The sequence below is a fragment of the Megascapheus bottae genome, chromosome 2 (assembly GCF_031878675.1).
Source record: "Megascapheus bottae isolate mThoBot1 chromosome 2, mThoBot2.hap1, whole genome shotgun sequence".
In the NCBI taxonomy this organism is placed as follows: Eukaryota; Metazoa; Chordata; class Mammalia; order Rodentia; family Geomyidae; genus Megascapheus; species Megascapheus bottae.
The window spans coordinates 62,102,567-62,126,656 of NC_143510.1; the positions used below are offsets into that span (position 1 = coordinate 62,102,567).

At 39.5% G+C, this 24,090-nt stretch overlaps 1 protein-coding gene across 1 annotated transcript in view; it reads left to right on the forward strand.

Moving 5' to 3' along the window:
- Nucleotides 1-23,875, forward strand: part of Kcnmb4 (potassium calcium-activated channel subfamily M regulatory beta subunit 4) — a 47,809-nt gene extending 23,934 nt beyond the window's left edge. The window contains exon 3 of the mRNA XM_090357181.1: nt 23,333-23,875. Within this exon, the coding sequence (XP_090213307.1) occupies nt 23,333-23,501 (169 nt within the window). The 3' untranslated portion in view covers nt 23,502-23,875. The remainder of the gene's footprint in view (nt 1-23,332) is intronic.
- Nucleotides 23,876-24,090: the final 215 nt, after the last annotated feature.

The window sequence follows — 24,090 nt, forward strand, 5'->3', positions numbered from 1 at the left end:
TTTTAGAAGCTCTGTACCAGAATTGGGGGCAGAGGCCAAATATAATTTTCATTATACATGTACCTTGTGATAATTTTAATATAGTAATCCTCAGTAAGGATACATATTCTCTATCTTTCATTTTACTAACCTAGCTAGACCTGAGAGGGTTCTGTCACAACCTGGCCACATTTAAGACACTGGGGGTGAGAGGTAGGATTGAACTCAGGACCTGGGCATTATCCCTTATCTTTTTTGCCCAAGACTTGTACCACCACTCCTCATTTTGGCTTTGGGAATGCTTAATTGGAAACGAGTCTCACGAACATTTTTTCCTAGGCTGTCTTTGAACCACAATCATCAGAGCTCAGTGCCTGAGTAGCTAGGATTACAGGTGTGAGCCACTGGTTCATAGCTTACAAGACATGATTTTTAAGAGACTGGGGAAGCTAGAATTTAGAGTTTGGCTCTTTCATCCTGACATATGTGCGAAGAAACAAGGGTGCTTTGAGGGTGTGAAAAATGGCAGCTCCCTGGCACCAACTACCCTGAGTACACTTTTTACTACTGCTAAATATGAAATTAAAACACACTTACTGTATCGACTCCCAGATGCTCTTTGATAAGATGAACTTTATATTTAAAATAACCTTTACATTTCACGCAAAGGCAGGAAATTAGGGAGAAGAGTTACCAAGATGTTTCTCCATTTGCAAGGAAAAGATGTTTTCAAAAATCTAAGTCAAATGATCCATCCATATCTCAACTAGCTGTCTTCAGGAGTAGAATAGCAGTGGTCCCAGCTGCCACCAGAAATCCTTGTCGTTAGTCCCTGGGGTTACCTGTGTAACTTAGCCACAGATTGTGTCCATTCATGATCTTATTGATATCTGAGTGGGGCATGGTCAGTGAGCATACAAAACAGTCTTTTTACATACACACAAACACAAACACATACAACCTCATCAAATCACTAATCTGATCATTGCACCTGTTTCATCTCATGAACTCACTGCTCTGCCATCACCCTGGGTCAGCTGTCATCTACACTTATCAAAATGATCCTTGGTTGAGCTGTAATTTGGTCTTTCTCTTCTCTATCATCCATAATTCACTGCAGTTTGATCTTGTCAGCTCCCTTAAATATGTTTTTGTTTGTTTGTTTTGTTTTTTTGCCTTCTTGTTGTCGCCAGGATAGAAGCTGGGCTTTTCTAACTCTTATCTTCAAATTCGGATATAGAGTTATGTCACTTGGAAGGAAACACAAACACAAGGAAGGAAAAAGAGAACCATCAGATGTGGCTTAAGTAGTAGAGCACCAGTCTTGAATGAAACAAAAAGCAAGAGTGTGAGGCTCTGAGGTGAAGCCCCAGTACTGGCACTCAATGAATGAATGAATAAAATGCCACTAGATTGATTTCTACATAATATATTTTGACATGGATGATGATAACTCACACTAAATCCTAAATACTCAGGAGGCTGAGATCTAAGGATTGTGGATTATAGCCAGCCTGGGTGAACAAATCAGAGAAACTTTTTTTTCATATATTTTTATTGTAATTAATAGAAGGGTTACATTATATTCACCAGATAGAAGGTGCATTAATTCACATACATTGATACCCTTTCTCATGTCTTGGTCCCATTTCCCTTCCCCCCACCCCCACCCCTCATCTTGTTTTCCCCCCTTCCCTATTCAATTTCAATTAACCAAATACAAATATATCCAATATATCAGATAACAAAGTGATATACTGTAACAATATGAGATAACCAAGGGACAGCAAAAGAGATGAGAGATAACATAGTACATTAAGGACAACAATCATTCATTATATGGCTTTTGTTTTTATATCCTAGAGGTCCTTTCATTTAGTGTCATACTGTATGGCCTTGTGTATCTAGGTTTTGCTCTATTGCAGATCTCTGCTAGGAGAGCCCAAGGTTTAAATCAGAGAAACTCTTACCTCCACTTGATTACTAAAATACTTGGAAGTGTAGGTGAAGCTCAAGTGCCAGTGTTGAGCTAAAAAGCTAAATGACAACACCCAGGCCCTGAGTTCAAGCTCTAGTACTGACACAAAACAAAAGAAAAAAGGAAGGGAAGGCAGGCAAGCAGGTCTGGTCCAGGTTTCCTGGAGCATATAATCTATAGACACGTCAGTATAATTACAAATACTAAGGAAAAGATGGCTACATGGCTATGAAGCAGGCTCTGGTGGAGATTTCAGAGACTTTCCAGAGTAGATTATCATTAGATCAGGAGTTGGCTAGGTGAAAGATGAGAAGAAAGCTTCCAGACAAGCCCTGTCATGGACGAAGTTTCTGAGTTAAGAATGAGAGTTCAGATGAGAAAGTATGCTGCAGAATACATCATGAAAAGCCATTCAAATAGAAAATCAAAAGCATCCCATTAGAAAAGGATTTCTTACTTGCTTAGGGATTAGCTTTCTTGTTTATAAAATGTGATAGACTAATAGATTACATGATCTGTGACATCCCATTAAGTTTTCAAGTGTTATGTTGCTATTGTTTTCTAGTTTTTTGAAGGATTGTATAGTAACAACAACTTAAGATGCTAGATACAATCTGATGCTGCACAAGAGAGAAAAATCATTGAAAACAAAACAATAACAAAACCATACACAGTGTCAGTAGTCGAGAGCCACTGAGTGGCATTGCAGAAGATTCACTTTCATATCAATGATCTTGAGTTATGAGAAAAGGTTACATTTGGTTCAACAATACTCTTTTTGAAAAAAGAAAATGGTAATACATTTTTTCTTTTTATAAATATCTATTATTAAAGAAGTCTACAAAGGGCTTATAATTCCATAAGTCAGGCTATGAGTATAATATTTCTTGAACAGTGTCACCTTTGGGCATTGCTTTTTCTTTAGAAAGATTTTGACCAATAATATTTTAAATATTTGTATTAGCTTTTATTCATTTAACAAGTGAAACTTCAGTTATTTGGGGGTTTTGTTGATGTGAATATCACCCCATGAAAGAATCCAGTACCATGTCAGTGCCACACATAGGTCAATAGCCAATGCAAACAAAGGTCTTATTGACAAATAATAGATGATCAGTTCTCGTTTGGGAGGTTACTCATTACTGTTCTCTACAGTTCACCCTTCAAAATGCCATCACTTAACTCACTTACTCCCATCTACTCAACAAGCACTTATGAGGCACCTGATGTATACAGGCATCAGTGGCCAACAATAATAAGACTTTGCCTCTGTCCTCAAGGAATCTGTTGCCTAGCATGGATGACAAATATGTAATTATAAAATTGGAACACATGTACTGCCCTGCATATCATCATTTCCTGCCATTACTAGAAGAAAGGGTACGTCTGATGTCACAATTGTAAAGCCACCATGAAACTCTAGAGTGATGAGCAGAAGCACTGACATCTATACATTAAGAACAGAGTAGAGCAGGCTCACACATATAATTCTAGCTACTCAGGAGGCAGAGATCTGGGGATAAAAGCCTTAGAAATAAGTCTAAGAGAATTTATTTCCAGTTAACCTGAAAAAAGCTTGTTGTAGAAGTGTGGTTCAAGTGGTAGAGCATCAGCCTTGAGTGACAAAGCTAGGCAAGAGCTCAAGGCTTAGAGTTCAAACCCCAGGACTGTCTTTCAGTCAGTGCCCCTACTCTGGCTTTCCTGCTGTTGGATTTCTTGTTAGACTTAGATATATGCTTCTGAATATTTTTTTATAACCAATGTAGTCAAAAACATCAGTCAGTTGTAGTTTATTTTCACCATGTCTTTGTACAGACTTAGCTCTAAAAATAGATGAAGCTTCAAAAACATTTTAAATATACTTACATGTTGAATTTAACTTCAGCATATAATATTGGTAGTGAACCTGAAGAGGCTGGATGTGTTAAAACTGCAATTTTTTCCCCTTTTAAAGGCCTTTATGATTTATTCTACATACAGTATAAAATTAATTTCTAGAGTCTTTTACTTTTATTTCTATATAAAGAAAAATTCTCAAATTATTAAAGAAAAAACTTGATCTTCACTGTGAACTTCTGAGAGTATAAATCTTAGTGCATATAAAGATGAAACCTGGTTTTGAGTAAATTATTCAAGGAAATTTTACTATCCTTTGAGCAAATTAATAAGCACTTTGTTTTTATATTTGGTAAAATTTAGTTATTTCTGTTTTCTATTTATGTTGAGAAATATTACGAATGATATGTTGTTAGAGAAGATATTGGTCCCATCGTTATTTATTTATTTATTTATTTTTGCCAGTCTTGGGCTTGAGCTCAGGGCCTGAGCACTGTCCTTGGACTTTTTCTCAAGGCTAGAGCTCTACCACTTGAGCCTCAGCACCTCTTTCAGCTTTTTTCTATGTATGTGGTACCGAGGAATCAAACCTGGGTCTTTGTGCATGCTAGGCAAGCACTCTACCACTAGATCAAACTCCCACACCCCCCCCCTCACCATCGTTATTTTTAAAAGTAATGTATTGGTTTACTCTTTAGACATTGAGATCAATGACATATCCTGAGTCTTAAAAAACAAAACAGTGAATCTAGATAGAATTCTTGCTCAAATTGAATTTTCCATGTACGTTTGTGTCTGGTTCCATATTAAGAGAGATTACATCAGAATTGAGGGTTCTATTTGGTCTCCCTTTCCCTCCCCCCTCCCCCTTTTTAAGCAATCCAACATTCTGTGGAATACATCTAAATACATTCTTTCTCAGTCTGACATTCAAATACCACATATTACTTAAAATGTGCATTAGAGGGACTGTTTCTGATCATCAATCAAAGTGATCTTGTGTTTGCAGATTCGTCTCCTAACAGCTTTTGTCATCATGGCAATAAAGTGAAGAGTTTGGTATTGTGTCACATCACTTTTTATTTAAGATCTTTTATGCAGCCTTCAAAGCCCTGAGGGACCTTGGGAGGAAAAGTACGAGAACCATTGGACAAGTAGGTCACGGAGTGCAGCCCATCAGCTGGTGGAATGCAGGCCAGGGCTGTGCGTCAGGAGACTTCAGTTCTATGCATAGCTCTCTTCATGACTCAGAGAGTGACCTTGGGCTACTTACTGAATGACTTTTACCTCAGTTTCATCTTAGGTAAAATGGGGCCAGAAACAGCGTGTGCCACATGTGGCATGTCCTGTGGGATTCGTAGACTCACAGCCTGCCAAACCAGGGACCCCTTTTCCAGTCATTTACTCCCATCTAAACAAATCTCCACCACATTCGTTTGTACACTGAACAACTCTGGTGATCATGAACGCCACCTCTTCTTGAAGAAACCCATCCCATTTTCAAACATTTTGATTCATCTAGAAATTCTTCTTGAGAAATACTTAGAATAGGAAAATCCACAGAGGCAGAAAGTAGATTGGAGGCCACCAGGAACTGAGCAAGAGGGAAAAATAGTCATGGTTTAGTGGTAGCCAAATTTCTGTGTGATGTAATTAAAAAATAAGTTTTGGAAATAGGGCCACATAGTATTGTGGATTAATTACTATCTCCAAATGGTACCCTTCAACTGGCCGGTTGTAGGTTTTGCCATAGTTAAATACAAGTCCACCATGGATAGCGCTATAGTCTTAGTGTGAAGGCAGAATACATTAGTTTGACAGCCAGGGCCAGGGAACAGCTAGATACAGATCTGAACTGTAAGTCCTGGGCCTGCAGAATGTGGGTGCTGTCAAGTCCACACCGAGCGCTCACTGTTGGTACCAATGCCTTCTCTCTGTGCCCCAGTCTGGCTTGCACAGAGGAGAATAGAGCACCTCTACAATCACTGGGAGCCAGCGAGGTGTAATATAGTGTTAAGCTGTTCTGATAGGTATAGTACACTATTAATTCTTCCACAGCTGGTAATGAAACTTACCTGCTCCAAATCCACTACAATGTGCGTGCTACTCTGTGTGTGTGTGTGTGTGTGTGTGTGTGTGTGTGTGTGTGTGTGTGTATGGGTGTGGGTGGGTGGGTGTGGATTGTGGGGCTCGAACTCATCCTGGGCACTGTCCCTAAACTCCTGTTGAAGGCTACTGCCCTACCCCTGGGCCTGGGTGGTGTCCCTGAGCTTTTCAGCTCAAGGCTACCACCCTACCCTTGAGTCAAACCCCACTTCCCGTTTTCTAGGGGTTAACTGGAGATTAAAGTCTCAGGTTCTTTTGTGTCCAGGCTGGCTTTGAATCTTGACCCGCAGATCTCAGCCTCCTGAGTAGCCACCATGCCCATCCATAGTTGCTACTCTTAAAGCTATTCTCTCCATTGTTCCATTTGTGACATTGTTGTTTTGGATAGATACATTTATTCCCATATAAGCCCATATTATAATTTTTAATTATTGCTCCAGACTCTTCTGGTTATTTTGAATCTTGATGCTGGCTATTTCTTTTATTTTAATGATGCCTTCATTATAATACAGAATAGCTTTAAATCCCTTATTCAAGTTATTGATAAAGATGCTGAAACTAACTGGGACATGAGACTTGAGTATTTCAGCCTTATTTGACAGTAGCCAACACCTATATACTGTGTTGCCTCTGGGCTATAACCCAGATGTATCTTATCCACATCAGCTCCCTGAATCTGCACAACAATCCCATAGACATTCTTGTCATCATCCTCACTTTACACTTGCTTACCAGAGAGGCTAGCTACTTGCTCAAAAACCATAGGCAATAGGTTTGTAAATGGAAGCATAGCTGTACATACTTGTGTGATCATTTTGTAAATGATCAAGTGAGGGTGCTTAGCATTTCTAATTCCTCATACATTTATTAATACTTTATTTGGAGTTCATGAACTTCTGTCTTAAGGTCTTCATAAAATCTCCTCCCTTTCCTTCTTGCTTTACAGCTTCTAGAATTCACTATTCTACTCCTTCCATCTTTGATATCAACTTCAAATCTCTTTATTAAAGCTTCCAGAACCAGTGCTTGTCACCTCTCTGTCATAGTGCCAGATTCACTCCCTTATTGGACTAGAAGCATGTAAGGATGGTTTAAATCTAGTCTTCGTGATTGCTGTGATAATATTTTTGACGTGTACCATTAGCAAAATAATCTGAAATGCCACACCAGAGCATTCATGCCTTTGTGGGTGCAGTATTTTTTTGGAAAATTGTTGTGCATTTGTTCCCCCAAGTCTACATCCCTGATTTTTCTCAGCTGTTGTCAAGGTATTACCTTATCCTCCCCCAAATTAAGCGCTGTTCGCTTTCATTCCCTTCTGCACTGTGTACAAATGTCCACTGTGTTTTTAAAATCCTTAAAAATCCCATGCCAGCATTTCCTCTGGTGATGGAGATGCAGACAGACGAGAATAACCTGTCTTCAGGATTTACCCTGGACTAGTGAGAGTTGACCAGCACAGCGACCTCTGTGCTCCCAAGCTTAGGAATTAAGCAGATGTTATTAACTAAACGGAAGAGAGCCAAGTACCAAGAAAATGTTTTTTTTTCCCCTCTTCCTTCATTTCATTAGCATCATGGAGATTCATTTTGACGTGTCCCTATATGTACCTTGAGCAAACTCGACTTCCTTCATTACCCTCCCTCACTTCCCCTTCTAAGTATACTTCTGGTAACTTTGGGGGGATTTTTTTGATGTTCTCCATTTAAGAGAAGACTAATTTCTCTCTTGATGGCTGTCTACTTGGTAAAATAAATTGCAAGAATCTTCAGTCCTTACCAGAGTAGATCCTATCAGCTCAGACCAAATTGTACTGTGGTAACAATCTGGAAACCCCAGCTGTTTATAAGAAGGAAAGTTTATTTATTTGTTTGGGGTCATCTACAGCTTTGCCTCATGTCACTGTCACTGCTGGGCTCCAGATAAACCAGTAGCTTGTCAGGAATAGAAATGCTATCTGATGGCAAAAGAAAACATTTTTTCAGCAATGCCTTCTCTGTAATTCTTTTTAAATCAGTTTCATACTTTTTTTCTTCTCAAGTTGAGTAAACCAATCTGATGGGTTTTTTTTCAGATATTTTCTTGAATGTTGAATATTGCATGCTTCTAGGATAAAGTGAAACTGCTGGCACGTCTGAGAGAAAGTAGAGTTGATTGATAGGGTCTTCTTTACTCAGGTTTTAAAGTTCTGTTATTCAATCCTGTCACTGCTTTGTTATGCATATTTTTCTATAGTACTTTTGTTCTCTAACCACATTTGTAAGCAGTTAATCATGTTAAGAAAAGAGCTGTGAAATTAATTTAGCAAAATTTACTATGCAGAAGAATTTCAAGATCTGTTTAATGCATTTTAGCCAAGAGATACAATTGTGTAACAGACTATGACAAACTAAATGTAAAGCTATTATTCATGTATGCCTGGCTATATAATTTAGGGGTTAGGCTGAATGAATGATTCATTGCTAGCCTTGCTAGAAACACTAGCCTATTTCCATCTTTCTACTTGTGGTAGTTGCTAATTATGTAAGCAAAAACAAACAAAAAACCAAAAAAACAATGTGTGGTGCACAATATATTGTAAGGAAATATACTTCTAACAACTAAGAGTATTCTAGAATAAATGTTATAACAGGAAGTAGCCCTCCTTGGAATATTTCCTTTTTTAAAATTTAATTTTATTGCCAAGGCAGTGTAAGAGGGATTACAAATACATATGTAAGGTAATGAGTACATTTCTTGTCGAACATTGTTACCCTCTTTCCTTATTTTTCTCTCACTTTCCCCCCTCCCATCTGCCTCCTCAAATTGTAAAATTCATTCTAACATATTGTCTTGTGAATATTGCTATTGCATTGGTTCTCCCTTGTCTCACCATTTTGTTCCCCTTTCCTTCCCTAAGTCAGATAAATGCATAAACAAGACACAGGATACCAAAATAAAATACAGTGACAACAGGAGATAAACCAAAGGGGAAAAATGAAAAGAAAAAGAAATAACTTCACATAGAAAAAAGCATCTTGTTTCCATATTTTGGAATTCGTTTCATTTAGCATCATTTTATGAGGTCATGTGTATCTATCTATTGAGCTATTGTGATCCTCTGCTAGGACTCTCCTAGACATAGACTAATTAACACAAATGAGGCAAACCATGGAGCCTATGTTTCTGTGGGTCTGAGTTACTTCACTTAATATGATTTTCCCCAAATCTTTCAATGTCCTTATGAATAGGGCTATGTTATTCTTTCTGATGGAAACATAGAATTCCATTGTGTTATACCACATTTTCTTGATCCATTCATCTATGGGGGGGCATATGTGTTGGTTCCATATCTTAGCTGTGATAAATAATGCTTCAGTGAACATGGTTGTGCTAGTACCTTTAGTGTGGCCTTGTTTGTAGTTATTTGGGTAACTGCCCAGGAGTGGGATTGCTGGGTCATAGGGGAGCTCTATGTTTAGTCTTTTGAGGAACCGCCATACTGCTTTCTATGAATAGTGGTTGAAGGAGTTTACGCTCCCACCAACAGTGTGATAGTGATCCCCACCAGCATCTGTTATTAGATTTTTGATCATGGCCATTCTAACTGGTGTAAGGTAGAATCTCAATGTAGTTTTGATTTGCATTTCTTTTAGGGCCAGAGATGTTGAAAATTTCTTGGGACTTTTATGACAAGTTGCCTTTGCCTTCACCTTGGATACATAGCTCAGATCTTTTCTGTCACAAGACAGAATGTTTACAGTATATGAAAGAAGCTGGCAATTGACTGTTGTTGTTTTTTTCCCTCCTTGAGGATCTAATTACAGGAAATGATACTTAACCCAACCAGATGTTAATGGTGATTTACTGAGAGTAAATTATGAAATGATTCACTGTAGGATAAGTTACAGGATTTTTTTCAGATGTTTAGAGGAAAAATAGAATGTCTGTCCTGTCCACCTGCTTGGGCTGCTTTGCTTTTGCATGCTGACAGCATTTCTGAGCATGGTAGGTCTGAATGGTGACAGTACGGGAGGAATGGCCTTGGGAGTCTCCTGGATCAGGGCAAAAGCACCTGAGCAGGCATGAGATAGGTGAGTTGAAGGAACAGGAACTGCTGGGATTGGTTGGGCTAGAAATGGATTTTTTAAAAAAAAAACAGGCAAGAGAAGAGAACAAGAATGGCAAAAAGAACTATAAATACGACCACTTGCTCTTGGAAATGATCTGAAAATAGTTGGCACGATCTGCAAAAACACAAGTAAATACCCATGACTGTTGATGCAAATACACCCATGGCATTTGAGATTTCAAACAAATATGTGTAGCCTTTGAAAAAGAATTCCCTTAAAATCTAAGATCCTGTATCCGTCTAACTCACAACTGCCTTAATGGAAACTCTGTGACATGGATTTCTGACACCCTTCTTTGAAACCCCAAATGTTCCTATCCCAGTCTCATTTAACCAAGAGCACATTTTGAACTTCGTGGGGTACTCTGTGCTCAGCATTGGAGAACCTGGAAAAAAATCCAGATTCTGTAGAAGATCATCTCAGGAAAACCATCTGAGACCTTATAGTTGTTGAGGGCATTTGAACCAGGGCTAATGCTTTGAGCCTGTATTGCACAATCCTCACTTAAGCTTAACTGTTTTGTTTATTTTTATTTTTTTGCCAGTCCTGGGGCTTGTACTCAGGGCCTGAGCACTACCCTTGGGCTTTCTCAAGGCTAGCGTTCTGTCACTTGAGCTACAGCACCACTTCTGGCTTTTTCTACATATATATGTGGTACCACGGAATTGAACCTGTGTCTTTTTACATGCTAGGCAAGCACTCTACCAGTAGGCCAAACTCCTGGCCCCAAGCTTAACCTAATTTTATATCAAGCCATCTGAATTTTATATCAAAAAGCGTGTGGAAGAAAATGTTTCTTGACCTCCTTTTAAATGCTATATTTCAACTGAGTACAATACGCCCAGTACTGTTCAGACAGGAAGAAGCCATGGTGATATTTGAGGGGATTCCTTACCCACCTTATTTCCTTGAGAACCAAAATTCTGAAGCTCTTGCCAGCCTTTCAAGCACCCAATGGAATCCCAGCTCATGTGCATATTTTGGGTACAGCAATGTGTTTGTCATCTTCTCCCTGGAAACGGTTTCTCACACCCACATTGCAAGTGTGTGATTCTGTGATTCTATCGCCTGCTCGTTTTCTGTGTCCTCTCTGCCTAAAGTGAAGGCTTGAGAACATGATTCAGCTCAGGCAAGTGACACAAAACAGGGCTGGGAAAGTGATCTTTCAGAAGGCATCTTTGCTGTGTGCAGTCACCGTGCTGACAAGCCTCTGCCTTCCTCCACCTGCAACAAGCAGGTTCAGACACCTGGCTCTCAGGAGGATGGTGTTGGATGGATCTTTAAGATACCTACTTTTAAGCCACTGGCATCATCTTGTTTCATTTCAGAAGAGAGCCTCCCTCTTATTTTTGTCCTTTTGGAAAGAAAGACATGTCGGGGCCGGGAGGCTGGCCTACTGGTAGAGTGCTTGCCTAGCATGCACGGAAGAGTGGGTTTTGATTCCTCACAACCACATACATAGAAGAAGCCGAAAGTGGTGCTGTGGCTCAAGGGGCAGGATTCTAGCCTTGAGAAAACAAACAAACAAACAAACAAACCCAAGGATAGGGCTTAGGCCCTGAGTTTAAGCCCCAGGACTGGCAAATAAATGAATGAATGAATGAATGAATGAATGACATGTATGGACTGAACTTTCAGTGCTGGCTACTGTTTTAGTTGTTGTTTTTTGTGAGTCATGGGGCTTAGGTGCTGTCCCTGAGTCCTTCAGCTCAAGGCTACTGACCTACCCCTGGCCTGGGTGTTGTCCCTGAGCTCTTCAGCTCAAGATCAATGCCCTACTTCCCATTTTCTAGAGGTAAATTGGAGATAAGAGTCTCAGGTCCTTTTGTGCCTGGAATGGTTTTGAACCTTGATCCTCAAATCTCAGCGTTACAGAATTACAGGCATGAGCCACTGCTCCCAGTTTTTTTTTTTTTTTTTTTTTTTTTTTTTTTTTTTTTTTTTTTAAGACAGGAGCTCCTTTTCCATTTTGGTATTTGACTTTACAAAGTAAGTAAGGGCCTTTTTCTTTTGTCTTAGTTGATAATGGGCACATGAGGTATCCTGGTTGAGCACATGCTGTTGTTACAGCCCTTTCTAGCCCCTGACTTATTTTAATAGTCCCTTTTACGACCTTGAATTTTCAGATCTGCAAGATCACATCATACCACTTTTGGTGTTTAAAGATGAATTCCTCTGCCAGGCTTATTTCTATAATTCTAGGCTCTCAGGAGGCTGAGATCTGAGGACAGACAGTTCAAAGCCAGACGGGGCAGGAAATGCTGAAACTCCTTATCGTCACTTAACCACTAAAAGTGTCAGAAATAGAGGTGGGGCTCAAGTGATAGGGTTCTACCATTGAGTGGAAAAAGCTTAAGGGCCTTGAATTCAAGTCCCAGTATTAACACATACACATGTGTGCGGGCACACACACACATATGTATGAACAAGGAGCTAAAAACTAGTATTTTGAGAATCAGCACTATAAATCAACACTCCTATTTTCTGAAGGTGTTTGGCATCAGTAATGAATTCTAAAAGACTTTCTTTGGAACCATAATGGTTCAACTGTGAGCCACTCTATTTTTAGTGGACATGTCTTCTAAAACAATACTGATTTAAAAACTCATATTATGGAGAATGTGGGTTATTAAAGAAGAGAATGGGCTGGATAGAGAATTTGTGGTTTTCGGAATTGAAGTGTAAAGATGAGAAATTAACAGTATCAAAACAGTACACTCTGGTTAAATCTGAGGTCTTACTGGGTAAAGATTCTACTTCAGTTTTACAACTCAATATTATTTAAAAAGAAGCTGCTTACCATTGGCTCGCACTTGTAATCGTGGATGCAGTGTGATTCAAGGCTTGTCCAGAGCATACATGCACGAACCCCTTTCAGCCAGCCAGGCTTGGTGGCTGGTCATCCAGTGCAAAAATTGAGGTTTTATTAAAAAGAAAATAACCTTAAAGGCAAACAAAGGAGATACTTTTAAAAGAGGTTTGTGTTGAAATTAAAGAGTTTCGTTAGCAGTGAGGTTAGGAGCAGCAGTGGGGGAGGAGGTGTTGGAACTTTAGATACCCAGAAGCAATCTGTAGAGAAATGTGTAGATGAAGGAAGAGATATTTCATAATTACATCCATCTTTGGGCAGCTGTGATTCGGACATAAATGCCTGTGTTATTATTTTTAGAGAAAGGCAAATTCTGTAAAAAAAAAAAAAAAAGCAAATACCTTTTGTACCAGAGATTGAAGTCATGGAAAAAAGTTATTATTACTTAGATGTTTATTTTTAAGGCAGTTCTTTTTTTTTTAATTGTTGGGGTAATGTATAGAGGGGTTACAGTTACATTTGCCTGGTAGTAGGTGCATTACTTCTCACCCATTGACACCCCTTGTTGTGTTTTTATCCCCATTTCTTTCCCCCCCACCCCCTAAGGCAGTTCTCTTGATGACTGAATTCCACCCTTTGACTAATTTCAGCAAGGGACAGAAAACATGTGTTTGTGAGCAACTGACTATAATAGAGGAAGCGTTTAGAGTGATATGGTTGTCAGAATATGGCTTCCACCGATGTCTCTCTTCTAATATCCATAGATGTAAGTTTTCTTCAAATGGTCAGTATTTTCCTAACACACTCTTACCTCTAAACTGTACCTTTCACCCTCAATATTTTTTATCAGCCAACTTATAATTTAACTATCGTGGTAGGAAAAAAAATAACTTTTGACATCTTTCATCATTCATCAAATCAGGTATTTTCATGAGGAATGGTATAATTTCATCTCCTTCTAGAAAGCCCATAGCATGTAGTCTTATTAAATAAAGACATTTCATAATATCCAGCTGCAGCTTGGTCCTCATGATGGCATTACTGGAAAGTTGTGGTACTTCTGAAAGGTGGAGTCTAGGGGAGATCCTTAGGTCGTTGGGGCAGCCCTTGCAAGGTTTTCCTTCCTCTCTTTTGCTTCCTGGCCATAAGGAGAGGTTGTGTTTTTTTGTTTTTTTGTTTTTTTTTCTCTTTTTAACATTGCCACACACTCCCTGCCATGATGTGCTGGTTTACCATAGGCCCAAGTAAAATTAGGCTAACCATTAGTCATGAACTGGAAGCTTTCAGGCTGAGCCAAAATAATGTTTTTCTCTTCATAAATAAATGATGTCAGGTTTTGCCTCATTTTATTTTAATGGAAGGTTGACTACCTTAAAGTTTTTTTTAACTAATTTTTCTTCTGTGTGGAAATATATGACACAGTGACCAACAGCATTTCATTTAAATAGTTATTTATACATTTGAGACTTTTTATTGTATTTTATGGTGGGGATGATGTATAAAGGGGTTGTGGTTATATTCGTCAAGTAGTGGGTACATTACTTCTTGAACATTAATACCCCAGGTTTTTCTCCACTCCCTTTACCCCATTTGAGACTTTTATAGAAAACTTTCAGAGGCTGTCTAAAAGTCAGCTCCAAGAAGATAGAGGTAACCTGGGGATGAATGCGCCCCAGGGCCTTTGGTTTTCATCAGAAAGTTTTATTTTGTCACCTCCATGTCAATAATCCAACCTGACAGGGCACACATAGTGATTGCACTTCACTACAGTTTCAGTCTGGAACATTTGCTCTTCAGCTGTTGTCAAATGCCAGACTGATACATTTGTTATTTTAAAAGCATTGTTTAAGCCATTTGTTCCCAGAGGTGAGGAACTGTAAGCATTGCCTGGAAAACTGCTGGACCTGAGTCAGATCCAGCAGATCTGAGACCTCAGAATCCATATCGTTAAAAGTTTAAAAAAAAAAGTCTCCAATGATTTTATCATGAGACAGCTTTGTAAAATTGCTATTCAGGGCCTTTAAAAAACTGTTTCCATTTTAACCCTAGAAGTAAGTTTGTTCTGACAGATTACTGTTTCCTTGGCTTGTATCTGGGCAATTGGGCAGCGCACATGTGTCCTTCCTCAGGTGCCAGGAAGTGCAGAGATTAGCTTGTCTTTAGGTAAACTTGGTAGCTTTTCTTAGCTTGAGGTTTATTTATTTTGTTTTGTTTTGTTCCTGTCCTGATTACTAAGAAGCTCTTGCTTCTTAGTATCACATTAACTATTTTATCATATTCAGCTATATTATTCTTATTATCTATTTCAGATTCTTTTCAAAAGTCCCATTATAAATAGTAAATAAGACTGAAGACAAATTTCCTTGCTCCTCTTCAAAAGCATGGAGGATGGGACCCACAGGCTGTGCTACTGTGCCAGAGGCCGGGCATATGGGCCTGAAGTTATCCCTAAAGAATTGTTTTGGCTGAGATGATGATGAAGTGTTTTTAGACTTTAAGTAAGGTTTCATTGAAATTCATGAGTGCAAATTCCTTGATGATGTAGTGCGTTGTTTACCATGGGTATAGGAGTAATGCTTGACAGCCCAAGAGTTTCCATAGCTTAAAAATATGCACATGCATAATATGTAGATGCTTGTTATGAAAAGGGGTTAATGAGTCCTCCTCCCCTCAAGCTGAAAAGGACCAGGGCAGGGGTGTCACTCAGTGGTAGAGGCTGTGATTAGAATGTGCAGAGCTCTGGGTTCAGTCCCTGGGGTATTGAAGACAGACAAGAGCAGAGAACAGGGAAAGAAAGGGAAGGGAAGAGAAGGGGAGGGGAGGAAAGGGGAGAGGAGTGGAGAGGAGGAAAAGGATTGAGAGGATTTAGTAAGATAAATTTTAAACGTGTGAGAAAAAAAGACAAGGCAACAAGAATGTGGTTGGCATAAGAACGTCACATCATCCTGCTGAGATGGGCCAACAGCTTAACTTTCTAACAGCCTAAATAAAAAGAAAATTTCTCCCTGTTCAGAGAAGCGAGAAATAAATCTAGAAAGATGTCTGTTTCTTAAAGTGTCTCATGGAGAAAGCACTTTGAAGTGGGTCATCTTGACTCTCCATTAATGCAGTTTTCCTCATGCAGTTATAATGAAATTAAAATTTTTATATGAACTGAATAAACTTAAGAAATTTCCCATCTCATTTTAAAAAAGAATGACTATTTGTTTCTCCCTGTTAGCCAACAAAGCAAACACTAGATGATAGACATAGTCAAAGTGAATATATTTAGGATGATATACACCAAATGATTATATTTATATTTAGGGTGACATTCAGCAGATCTTTGTAATTCTCATTTGGCTAATACTGTTTCTAGCCTATGAAATATTTGGTTAGAATAAAGGAAAAATTTCTCCCTTATAGCCATCAACCCTTTTCCCATACTTGTACCTCCATCCCTCTCAGAGCTCCATTTTATCCTGGATTAACTTTGGCAGGATACATTTTGCATAAAAGCATGTGGATGCCATGAAAGTTAACTGGACACTTGTGTCCATTAGAATTAGCCTGATAAAGAGACAACTAAGTGGCTTCATGGTTCATACATTTTTTTTTGGTCAGTTGTGGGGCTTGAACTCTGGGTCTGGGTGTTGTCCCTAAGCTCTTCAGCTCAAGGCTACCACCCTACCCCATGAGCCACAGCACCACTTTCAGTATTCTGGTGGTTAATTGGAGATAAGAGTCTCATGGACTTTAGTGCCTGGGCTGGCTTTGAACCTCGATCCTCAGATCTCAGCCTCCTGAGTAGCTAGAATTACATGTGTGATCCACCACACCCGGCTCATACATTATTTTTGATGCATTAGAACTTTATGCAAATTTTTAAAAATTTAAGTTTACAGAAAATTCCATGTTTTTCAAAAACATAGATTGTGGACCCAGCAATCTCAGATTATTTCTAACAGTAAGTCTACTATTGAAACCTAGGAAACTATAGTTTAACAAGTGCCATAGGTAAACCCAATTTGAAGAAATCTGGCTTAAATCTTCTTCTTCTTCTTCCTCTTCCTCCTCCTCTTCTTCCTCCTCCTCTCCTCCTTCTCCTCCTCCTTCTTCTTCTTCCTCTTCCCCTTCCTCTTCCCCCTCTTCCTCTTCCCCTTCCCCCTCTTCCTCTTCCCCTTCCCCCTCTTCCTCTTCCCCTTCCCCCTCTTCCTCTTCCTCCTCCTCCTCCTCCTCCTCCTCCTCCTCCTCTTACTCCTCCTCCTCCTCTTACTCCTGCTCCTCCTCCTCTTACTCCTGCTCCTCCTCTTCTTCTTCTTCTTCTTTCTCTTCCTCTTCCTCCTCTTCCTCTTCCCCTTCTTCCTCTTCTTCCTCTTCCTCTTCCTCCTTCTTCTCCTCCTCCTCCTCCTCCTCCTCCTCCTCCTCCTCCCCCTCTTTTTCTTCTTCTTCTTCCTCTTCTTCCTCTTCTTCCTCCTCTTCTTCTTCTTCTTCTTCTTCTTCTTCTTCTTCTTCTTCTTCCTCCTCCTCCTCCTCCTCCTCCTCCTCCTCCTCCTCCTCCTCCTCTTCTTCTTCTTCTTCTTCTTCTTCTTCTTCTTCCTCCTCCTCCTCCTCCTCCTCCTCGTCCTCCTCCTCCTCCTCCTCTTCCTCCTCCTCCGCCTCCTCCTCTGCCTCCTCCTCCTCCTCCTGGTAATGATATTTGCACCTTCCTCTTCCAAAGGTAAGTGCTTTCTGTTAGAGTTCTGCATGTTCTAGAAGAAACCACTTGATGCTTTTTTCTTTGAGGTTTTTTTCCTTTTTCCTTCTTTTCATTTGCATTCTTAAATGTTCTTCTTCATTCCCCTCCATGCAATCATTGAACCCTGGACTAATGAGCTAAACTGTTTTTAGTTAAGCAATCTGAAAACTGTATCTGATAAAATTCAAGCAAGGTAGGTAGGGGAGGACTTTCAGTTGAGGCAGTACAAGTCCAGTTGGAATGAGCCAAATTTAGGACACAAGGAAGAATTCAGAGGCAATCTCAGTAAATCATGTAATTGAATGATGAACTTAAGCATTGTCAAGTTTGCCTATTGAAGTAGTTTGGCAGGCGTAGTGGGGCAGTTTGGAGCTCTATAAGATGAAAGCCAAGTCAAGATTTAAAGAAACATCTATGTTTTCCTTCAACTTTTCTACCTCAGAAAACATCTTTGAAATATCTATGCAATCAATATGGCTTACACAGAGTGAAAGATGCAGATCTGCATTTGAAATATTAAAAAAAATTGTAACTCAAGGACAAGGAAATAAGACTTCCAAGAAGTATCATTCACCATTTTACAGTTATCATATGCTTTCTTCTTGTCCTCTTTCTTCTTCCCTTCTCCCTCCTTTTCCTCCTTTTCCTCATCCTCCTCCTCTTTCTCTTCTTCTTTCTTCTCCTCCTCTCCCCTCCTCTTCTCCCTCCTCTTTCTTCTTTTGTTTGCTTTCATTCTTTGTTTTTCTGGCTGTTTTAGGAAGCATGTGCAATGTTTCTGATCACCTTCTTGTAGGCTATTTTTCTGGCCCAATGCTATAATAGTATGATAACAAATCCAGCATCTGCTAGGGCCTGTGGCTCATGTCTGTAATCCTAGCTTCTCAGGAGGCTGAGATCTAACAATCTCAATTTGAAGTCAGTCCAGGAAGAAAAGTTCTTGAGAATATATCTCTAGTTAGCCAGAAAAGTGTTAGACTAGAGGCATGGCTCCAGTGGTAGAGCACCAGCAAAAAAAAAAAAAAAGCCAAATGATGAGTATGAGGCCCTGAGTTCAAGCCTGATACATTCATAGAAAGAAAAAAGAAAAATGAAAGAAGGAAGGAAAAGGAGGGAAGAAGGAAGGAGAAAAATAAACTAATAATTGGAGAAAATGCAAAAATGAATTTTTATTAAATAATTTTTTTAGTGTGACTAATAGAATGGTTACATTATATTCACCAGATAGAAGGTGTATAACTTCACAAACATTGATACCCCTTCTCATGACATGGTCCCCATTTCCCTCTCCCTCTTTCCTCCCCCCCACTTATCTTGATTTTCCCCCCTTCTCTATCCAATTTCAGATAACCAATTAAGCACATATAAAATATATCAGATAACAAGGTGAAAAATTGTAACAATATGAGATAACCAAGGGATGGCAAAAGAGATGAGAGGTAACATAGTACATTAAGGACAACAGACACTCATTGTATGGCTTTTGTTTCCTTATCCTAGAGGTCCTTACATTTAGTGTCATACTGTTTGGCCTAAGTCTCTAGATTTTGTTCTATTGGAAATCTCTGGTAGGAGAGCCCAAGGTTTCTACTGATTATGACAAATGAGGGAAACCATGGAGCCTATGTTCCTTTGAGTCTGGCTTACTTCACTTAATATGATTTTTTCTAAGTCTTTCCATTTCCTTACAAATGGGGTGATATCATTCTTTCTGACAGCAGCATAGAATTCCATTGTGTATAAATACCACATCTTGTTGATCCACTCATCAGCTGAGGGACATCTGGGTTGGTTCCATATCTTTGCTGTGGTAAATAGTGCTGCAATGAACATCGTTGTGCTAGTGGATTTAGTATGCCCTTGTTTCTGGACAATTGGGTAAATGCCAAGTAGTGGATTTGCTGGGTCATAGGGGAGCTCTATGTTTAGTCTTTTGAGGAACTGCCATACTGTTTTCCATAGTGGTTGGAAGAGTTTGCACTCCCACCAACAGTGTAGTAGTGATCCCTCCTGGCCATATCCGATACCTCCAGCATCTGTTGATATTAGTTTTCTTGATCCTGGCCATTCTAACTGGAGTGAGGTGGAATCTTAGTTGTTTTGATTTGCATTTCTTTTATGATCAGAGATGTAGAGCATTTCTTCATGTGTCTATAGGCCATTTTTTGTTTCTTCTTCAGAGAAGACTCTCTTTAAGTGTTTGGCCCATCTTTTAATGGGATGGTTGTTACTTTGGAGATTAGTTTTGGAGTGATTCAATTTTTTGAGTTGTTGATATATTTTAGATATGAGGCCTTTGCCCGTTGTTTGGTTGGTGAAGATCTTCTCCCACTCTGTAGGCTTCCTAATTAATTTACTAGCTATGTCCTTTGCCATACAGAAGCTCTGCAGTTTAATGCAGACCCACTTATCCAGCTTTTCTCTGATTTGTTGTGTTTCTTGATCCTTACTGAGAAAGTTTCAACCTGTGTTAAGGAGGCCTAGTGTATCTCCTATTCCTTCTTGTAAAGTTTTCAGTGTATCTGCTTTTACCTTGAGGTCTTTGATCCATTTGGAGTTAATTCTAGTGCATGGTGACAAAGAAGGATCCAACTTTAGTTTTCTGCAGGTGCTTAACCAGTTCTGCCAGCACCAGTTGTTGAAGAGGCTGTCTTTCTTCCATTCTATTTTTTTTTGGCTTCCTTGTCAAAGATTAGGTTGCCATAGGTTTATGGTTTAATATCTGGGTCCTCAGTTCTATTCCATTGGTCCTCAGGCCTGTTTTTGTGCCAGTACCAAGCTCTGTAATAGAGTTTAAGTATTAGACTAGAGGCGTGGCTCCAGTGGTAGAGCACCAGCAAAAAAAAAAAAAACCAAATGATGAGTATGAGGCCCTGAGTTCAAGCCTGATACGTTCATAGAGGAGGAAAAAAAAGAAAAATGAGAGAAGGGAGGGAAAGGAGGGAAGAAGGAAGGAGGAAAAAAACTGTAATAATTGGAGAAAATACAAAAATGAATTTACATTGAAGCCTTTTTCTATAAAATTTTTTCAAAATTTATTAATTATGGAAATTACTTATGCATTTAGTAAGCTAGTGTTAAAAGTCAAATTCCCAACCCTTTCTATCCCCACCTTTTTTTGGGGGGGGGTCAGTTGTAGGGCTTGAACTCAGGGTCTGGGTACGGTGCCTGAGCCTCTTTGTGCTTATGGCTAGTGCTCTTTATCACTTAAGCAACAAAACCACTTCCAGTTTATGGGTGGTTAATTGGAGGTAAGAGTCTTATGGGGACTTTTCCGCCCTAGCCGACTTTGAACTGCAATCCTCAGATCTCATGAGTAGCTTGGATTACAGGCATGAGCCACTGGTGCCTGGCTCCTTCCTTGTTTCTTATGTTCTTTTTATTCTTTGTTTTTAGCATTTGCATCATATTTAAGTGTACAGTTTTATATTGCTATATGCCTTAACCTTCATAATAAAGAATATAGGACTTATCTTTGTGGCAGTAGGAAATTCTTTTTTTTGATATTTTTTATTCTAATTAATAAAAGGGTTACATGATATTTGTGAGATAGAAGGTACATTAATTTACATACATTGATACCCTTTCACATGTCTTGGTCCCCTTTACCCTCCCCCAACCCCCCCATGTTGTTTCCCCCCCCCCTTCCCTATCCAATTTCAAATTCTTAATCAGAATGAGAGAAACGGGGAGGCAGAGGGCAAAGGAGACAACAAGAAGAAGGGGGGAAGGAAGGATCAGTCGATCAATCCTTTGCCTTTCCTGATACATTTAAGTAGAGGTATGTGGGAGTTCTAGCCACCTATAGTTGGACAAGGAATAACAGTGCTGACTTAAGTCTCTACAATAGAGCTCTGATTGTCCTGTGCTTTGATGCCTTTCTTTTTTTTTTCTTTATTGTCGGTCATGGGGCTTGAACTCTGGGCCTGGATATTGTCCCTGAGCTCTTCAGCTCAAGACTACTGCCCTAGCCCTGGAGCCATAGCACCACTTCTGGTTTTCTAGTGGTTAATTGGAGATAAGTCTCACAGACTTCAGTGCTCAGACTGGCTTTGAACCTTGATCTTGAGATCTCGGCCTCCTGAGTAGCTAGGATTACCAGGCATGAGCCACCTCGCCCAGCCCTAGCCTGTATTATTGAGCCCTAGCCTCTACTTTTTCAAACCATAGGCATAAAGTTCTTTTAAAAATAATAAAGCTACAATAAAGACAGACTCTTCACCAGTCACATGCAGTCATTTAGCAACAGTTATATGTTGAATACGTAGGGACAGAATTTATCCATGCCTTACCAGAGAAAAGAGTATGTGTATTGAGTATTGGAAATGTGCCTCACAGGAGGGTTCTTGCCTACCAGGGGCAAGGCCCATGGACTACACAGCACCTCAGAAAAACAAAAGGTATACACATGAACATACCCACCCAAATGAATGGGAGCTCAGGTCTTGAAGATAATGCGTTGCTATAAGAGTTTAGAAATTGGGATGGTTTCTGCAAGCTAAATTGTTGAAATGACCCTGCATTTTTAAAATCTAAACTGTAGTTGAAATACTGTACAAGAAAATGTCAATTAAAAAATTGGACTTTCTGTGCAGAATTTGCCAATGATTCATTAAAGGAAACATGTGCAAAGGTTAAATAGCATCAAAGCTAGTCTTCACAACTGATTCTGTTCATTTGACATGGTAGTAGCTTCACTATAGGGTATAGAAAAATGCCAACAGTCCTTGCCAGTCTTCTGTGAAATAGGTGGATTGTGAGAACAACGACTAATGAACATTTCTCAGGAATGCACTTCTCAGGTAAAAACACTGCCCATATGCCAAACCCTTGATGTACTAGAGGAGGATTGGACTAGTTGTTGTGCATTCTTTTTCTTTTTTACCTGGAAAAAAAATAACTGAGCTACTCCAGTATAACAGAACAGACTTTTCCTGTGGAGGAAATAGAAGTATCTTGTAACATGGAAACCTCTTGTATGAAAACTGAATTCCCAGAACTTGTGTCTCTTTCTCTCATGCAGTGTAAGAGAGCTTGAGTTGTGGAGTGTTTCTCATCTTCAGTTCCTACCAATGAAATCAAATTAGGAATTGAATAGAGCCCCCATTGACAAGATAGAGGTCAATTGTTGGGGCTCTGAACAAGTATTAGGAAAGTGGTTAGTGGTTCAAATAGTGACTAATCCTACCCTGAAGGATGGAAGCATTCATCCAGTTACATCATTGCCTGCCTGTTAATAAAAATGTGTAGTTCACATAGCAAAGCAGAGTTGATCTTGGGACTATCCCATCTGTCATGCTGGCTAGTTCAAATAGTGCCTTTAAGGGCCTTCTTTAAAAATTGAGATCATTTATTTCCCACAGAAGCACTTTAGCTTTGTTGGAGGGTGTACCCATCCATTAGTACTTCTTTAATTCCAGCTCTTTGCTATATCAACCAGGTGGCTATTAGAAGCTAGATAAGAAAGTTCACTGTTAAGCAACTCAGAAGTGGGATGGTGGGAGGGGGAGCAGAGGGAGGAAGACAGAACATAACAAGTGATTGCTATACATTTAACATTTTGTAATATGTCAATTATCAATTAGGTGAAATTTGCACCAGTTATTTGAAGCAAGACCTCGCAGCTCTTTGAAATAGATTTAAAGCATACAACGCAGTAGTTGTACTCAGAAGGAGGCCTTCACTTTCCCAGATAATTATTCCCTTTGAGCTAGAAAGCCAGTAGGGTTGTGAAAAAAAAGTTTTTGATGTCTCACAATGGTGATGAACTTTCTTCCCCATTTCCCCTTGCCTTGCAGACCAGACGACGTCCTCCTGCATCGCACACATGATGAGATCGTCCTTCTTCACTGCTTCCTCTGGCCCCTGGTGACATTTGTAGTGGGTGTTCTCATCGTGGTCCTGACCATCTGTGCCAAGAGCCTAGCAGTCAAGGCAGAAGCCATGAAGAAGCGCAAATTCTCATAAAGGAAAATAGGTCTGGTGGGAAGCAAAGCACAGAAGCTGCACACATGTGGGAACTCGCCCACCTGCAGAGCCCATGCGTCCTGGCACAGGAGATGGAAGGGGCCACGCCAGGTCTCTGAGAGCCTCCTTGCTCCGTGGCAGCAGACACAGGCACAACCGGAAGATTCGGAACCTTATAGCTTGTAGTCCATGTGACAAAGCCGTGGCTAAAGGATCAAGACGTTAGCCATACGGAATAACTGTTGCAGAAAAATCCTTCAAGTTGATTTTTTTTTTTTGGAAAGTTAACAGTATATTATTTGTATAGTGTAGTATACAAACCATTATGATTTCTGCTACTTAAAATTATTAAAATAGAGTGATCTGTGTTCTTTTCCATTTTCTTTTTTTATGCCTCAAATATCACAGTTATGAGAATTTGCTAGATTAAATTTCTGCTTGATAGTAAAGATTCCTGCAGAACTCTTGATCTTATGGTGTAATGTTGAGTTTCTCTAAGTAAAGAGCATCTTCGGCTCCTAATTGAAAAAGGAATTCTCCACTAGATACTCAATCTCTGTCACAAAGTCTAAGGATACCTGCCCTCCCC